The 4,856-nt window shown below is 58.4% G+C and overlaps 1 protein-coding gene across 1 annotated transcript in view; it reads right to left on the reverse strand.

Moving 5' to 3' along the window:
• Positions 1 to 4,856, reverse strand: part of MCF2L (MCF.2 cell line derived transforming sequence like) — a 30,820-nt gene that overhangs the window by 12,588 nt on the left and 13,376 nt on the right. Inside the window, exons 10-14 of the mRNA XM_031934948.1 lie at positions 4,498 to 4,564; positions 3,460 to 3,575; positions 1,580 to 1,649; positions 724 to 816; positions 530 to 622 (exon numbers count right to left, since the gene is read on the reverse strand). Of these exons, the coding sequence (XP_031790808.1) occupies positions 530 to 622; positions 724 to 816; positions 1,580 to 1,649; positions 3,460 to 3,575; positions 4,498 to 4,564 (439 nt within the window). The remainder of the gene's footprint in view (positions 1 to 529; positions 623 to 723; positions 817 to 1,579; positions 1,650 to 3,459; positions 3,576 to 4,497; positions 4,565 to 4,856) is intronic.

Raw genomic sequence — 4,856 nt, forward strand, 5'->3', positions numbered from 1 at the left:
CTGCTCCCTGGGGAGCTCCCTCCTGCCACCCTGATGCCCAGGTGCACACCCCTCGCGCCTGCTCCCCGGGGAGTTTCCGGGGAGTTTCCTCTCGCCACCCTAACCCTGGCCAAAGGCACAGAGCTGCAGTTTCCTGCCTGAAAGTTAGAGGGGCCCACGTGGCAAACTCATAGCTGGAATCCCCAGTCTAGGCCACCCCACATCCCTGCTGTGTGCCAGATAATCCAGGCACGGTTCCACCCTGGAGGGACGGGTCAGCACATCACACAGAATCCCGTGTGGGCTGGGCTGTGTGGAAACCCATGGGGACGGGGACTCGTCTGCTCACCTGCGTCCTCAGCACCGCTAACAGCGGCGCACAGTAGGGCCTCGAAAGGCATCCCAGCCATCCCAGCCTCAGCACAGGCTTGGAGGAGGTGCCCTTGGCCTGGGAGGGGCAGGGCGCGATGGGGACGGGGCCCCAGAACGGCACAGAGACCTGGCCAGCGGGTGCCGGGGGAGGCCGGGCCACGGTTACCGCGGAGCCCACCTTGAGCAGCAGCTGGTACTTGGTGATCCTCTGCACCGGCTTCAGCAGGTAGGAGTCCAGGCTCAGCTTGTGGTCCAGCTTCCTCTGGCATTCCTGGAACCAACCCAGAGCCTTTGGTTTGCACAATTCTCATTATTCCGCAGGAGTCGGCTAGGAAAGGGGGTAACGTGCTGAAGGAAGGTCCGGGGACACACCTGGAAGAATGGGCAGTCGGAGCACTGTCTCCACAGGCTCTCGGAGCGGGGCTTGTTCTGACAGTACTTCTCATAGATCTGGAAATCCTCCATCTGCACCAAGGGACAGGCACCACATCACACAGCGTCTTCCCAGCCCCGCGAGGCACTGCTGCTCGCCTCACAGCTTCCGAGGGCCGGCACTGGCTCCCAGGCTCTGCTGGGGGGCTTGCCCTCCATTCATGGGGCTCCCTGTCCCCTCTGACTTCCCAGAGCACAGGCGTGGCGTGGAGACGGGGTTCCACTGCAGCCATTCTTAGAAGGCCGTTTATGGTGTGGTTTGTTGATTTGTTTATATAATAAAACTTCTAGCATTTTCTCTGGCAGTTTGACAAATTACCTGTTATTTAGCAAAAAACAGACCCTAGCCCCATTGAAGTGTAATTGCTCCTGGGTGCCTCTAGAGCACAGGGGCACAAAAGGTTTTAGGGCACAGGGCTCAGAAGTTTCTAAGGGCACAGGAGGACGTTCTGTGGTACAGGAGGTTCTGGGGGTTCAGGACGTTCTGGGGGTTCAGGAGGTTCTGGGGTACAGGAGGTTCTGTGGTACAGGAGGTTCTGGGGCTCAGGAGATTCTGGGGCACAGGAGGTTCTGTGGTACAGGAGGTTCTGGGGGTACAGGAGGTTCTGGGGTACAGGAGGTTCTGGGGTACAGGAGGTTCTGGGGGTACAGGAGCATCATTTTATCTCAGCCAAATTGAAAACATTTGCATTCTGTGATTTCAGTTGGTTAGAATGGGAACCTGCAGTAGAATCTGAAGTCATTATTCAGTAATTTTGAGAAGCTGTGACAAAATATACATCAAAGCACCACGTACCCTCTCCAGAAAGCATCTTCCAACCAGTTCTGGGCAGTCGGTGTAGTTTTCCAGTTCCCTGAGGAATATCCTAGACAAGGAAGGTTTTTTTTTTTTTTTTTTTTGAGACGGAGTCTCGCTCTGTCACCCAGGCTGGAGTGCAGTGGCCGGATCTCAGCTCACTGCAAGCTCCGCCTCCCGGGTTTACGCCATTCTCCTGCCTCAGCCTCCCGAGTAGCTGGGACTACAGGCGCCGCCACCTCGCCCGGCTAATTTTATTTTTTAGTAGAGACGGGGTTTCACCGGGTTAGCCAGGATGGTCTCGATCTCCTGACCTCGTGATCCGCTCGTCTCGGCCTCCCAAAGTGCTAGGATTACAGGCTTGAGCCACCGTGCCCGGCCGGAAGGTTTTTAAGTAGTATGAGAGACAGGCCGAGTCACGCGGCATCGGTGACAAATGGACAGACATCATTTCTCAGAAGCCTTTTATGCCTTGCTGTGTATGTGGCAACAATGCCCCGCGTGACTTGGGGACACTGCAGCCACGCCTGTCCTGAGCACCAAGCTCTCAGGCGCCAGCAGGTGCAGCCCCAGGCTGAGTCTCCTTATATTTCTGGCCTTGGCTGACACAGAAGTTGGAGAGAGCTGCTTTTCCCTCAGCACACACATGGCTCACAGGCTACAGGCAAAGACAGAGACGGGACCCTTCGGGGCCCTGGAGGCGCCGCCCCCATAACTGGCCGTGGGTCTGTGGGTTCTCTGCAGACACACCCTCAGTCCTGGCCCTCGGCAGCGCCATCCCCCGGCTCCTGGGCTGTTTCCCTTTAGTTTCTGACTTGCATCTTCCCCTGAGGAAGTCTGGCCAGAGGGGAAAAACGTCTGGGGGACGGATTCGCAGCATGAGCACTAAGCTTAAAGCTGTGGGGACCCCTGTGTGCAGGACTGGCCGAGACCCGGGGGGCCGTGAGGACAGATACTAAGGGACACTGAGGTTCTGCCCAATCTCCGTGGACGTGGAAGGCTTCTTGGTGGTCAACTGCGGACCTGCTGCCTCCTCGTAAGTGGCAGGTAAGGTGACGATCACGGAAGGGGCAAGAAGCAGGTGTCAGAACCACGTCCCAAGCACTGGTGATTCCCATGGCCAGTGGGGTACGCTGGTCCCCATGCACATAGCCACACGGGAGCCACTCACATGGCCTCCCTCCAGGACACGCAGCAGGGGCCGTCCACTGCAGCCTCCCTGGCACTCCGCACTGCATGCCCACCCTACGCCTTCCCATGAGCGCTCCCAAACTGTTAAAAGCAGCCAAACAGCTCAGAGGAGTGGAGACAAGAGGCCAGACAGACCACCCGCACTGGAGAGGCCACGGGTCACTCGGGGGACAAGCAGTCCCCGGGACAAGTAAGGAATGCCTAGTTTGCTGTCCTTTTCAAAAGCTTGGGAACAAAACAGGACTTGCCATGTGGTGTGGCCTTCGTGACCTCCAAAGGGCTGAATACACACCTGGGAGGGGGTTCCAACTTCCACGTGCCCAGCAGGATGAGGAGGGGATGAGGGGCGGGCAGGTCCCATTTCCCGCACCACAAAATGGTGCACTCGGGGGGCTCAGAACCTCTCCTCACGGCTGCTGGCTCACTTACAACTTGGCTGCCTGGGCGCAAGCCACCAGGCACGGTGCCACGTGGGCACTCAGAGACGGCCCCATGTACCCACACTCATGCCCGTGCCTCTGTGAGTCCACCCCTTGGGCGCCCCTTCCCAGTCAGGCATGGCTCGCACCCCCCATTCCAGCCCCTGAAGCCAGCATCATCGCACCCCTCGTTCCAGCCCCTGAAGCCAGCATCATCAGCCGCAAGAGATCATGGGAGCCACCGTGCCTGTGTTGAGGGGAAGGGCCCACCTGTTGTGGAAGTGATAGATTTCCTCCATGTTTCCAAACAAAATATCCTTCTTGTTGTGAAGGCCTGTTGACAGGAGGTGAGCCATCAGTGGGTTATCCATCTCCGCGGCATAGCCCTGCAGGGACAGAGCAGAGGTCAGCGGGGCTCCTGGGCTGCAGCCCACCCACAGGCTCATCTGTGGGCCAGGCTGTCCCTTCCTCTTTATTCTCAGGTGATTTCTAAGACAGTTATCTGGACAGGCATCCACCGAAGCAAAAGTATTATGAATAGCACCAATGTGGGGGAAAGGGGTGGAGGTTCTACCCTTCTTGCTTTAATAACCTTTTATGATTCACCTGTAACTGAAACAGAGGGTGCAAATCTTCTGTCTACACTCAGGTGACCACCACCTGTGCACACGTGGTGAATCAGATACCCGTCTACACTCAGGTGACCACCACCTGTGCACACTCACTGTCTACACTCAGGTGATCACCACCTGTGCACACTGGGTGAATCAGACACCCGTCTACACTCAGGTGACCACCACTCACATCAAGCTCACCCAGGCAACAGCCCACTGCCAAGGTCACCCCTCATCTGCCTCCCACCTCAAACCAGTTTTGCTTGCCCTGTAGTGCTCTGTGCCAGGAACTGCATGCACCCTGTGGCCTGTGTTTGCGACAATCTGTGTGTGGTTCGTGCATCTGTTGTGTGTCAGTTCCTCTTTCTTGTTACTACATTTGTCCCCTGTGAGGACCCCCCTGAGCTCCCTTGTCCCCTGTGCGGACCCCCCTGAGCTGCCAGGTCCCCTGTGCGGACCCCCTGAGCTGCCTGGTCCCCTGTGCGGACCCCCTGAGCTGCCTGGTCTGTATTTTGCTGATAGGCCCTGAGGGGCTCCCCGTCTGGGGCTGCTGTGACCAGGCTGCTGTGGACGCTCTTTCATGTGCATTTGGTGGGCAGCAGCGCTGCTCCGAGCAGCAGTTGTCAGAGGAAGCCCCACCAGGCAGTGCAGGCGAGTCCACGTCGTGGTCGGCCCTCCCCGAGTCCAGCCTCACCTCCAGGACGCACAGCAGCTCCTCCACGTAGGCCCGTTCTGTGTCTAGGAGCTCGCTCATCACGTGCCTGGTGGCAGGTCATGTAGAGAGCAAAAAAGGTTAGCACTGGGAGGGCAGGAATGGTCTGCTCCGCAGTCTCACAGGTGCCACCTAGAACGACAGCCTGCCCAGCGAGAGGGGACTGGCGTCAACCCAAAGCCCACGGGCTGGACGCTCCTTGGGACTCCCCTCCCAGCTCTCAGCCTCAGACCCTGCAGACGGAGGCTGGACCCTCCCTGGTTCCCAGACTGGCCATCACTGTCTTGCCCTGGCCTGGCACACACTCCTGGTAGGAGGGATTCCCGGCCCCTGGCCTGGCA

The sequence above is a fragment of the Piliocolobus tephrosceles genome, chromosome X (genome assembly GCF_002776525.5).
Source record: "Piliocolobus tephrosceles isolate RC106 chromosome X, ASM277652v3, whole genome shotgun sequence".
Taxonomy (NCBI): domain Eukaryota; kingdom Metazoa; phylum Chordata; class Mammalia; order Primates; family Cercopithecidae; genus Piliocolobus; species Piliocolobus tephrosceles.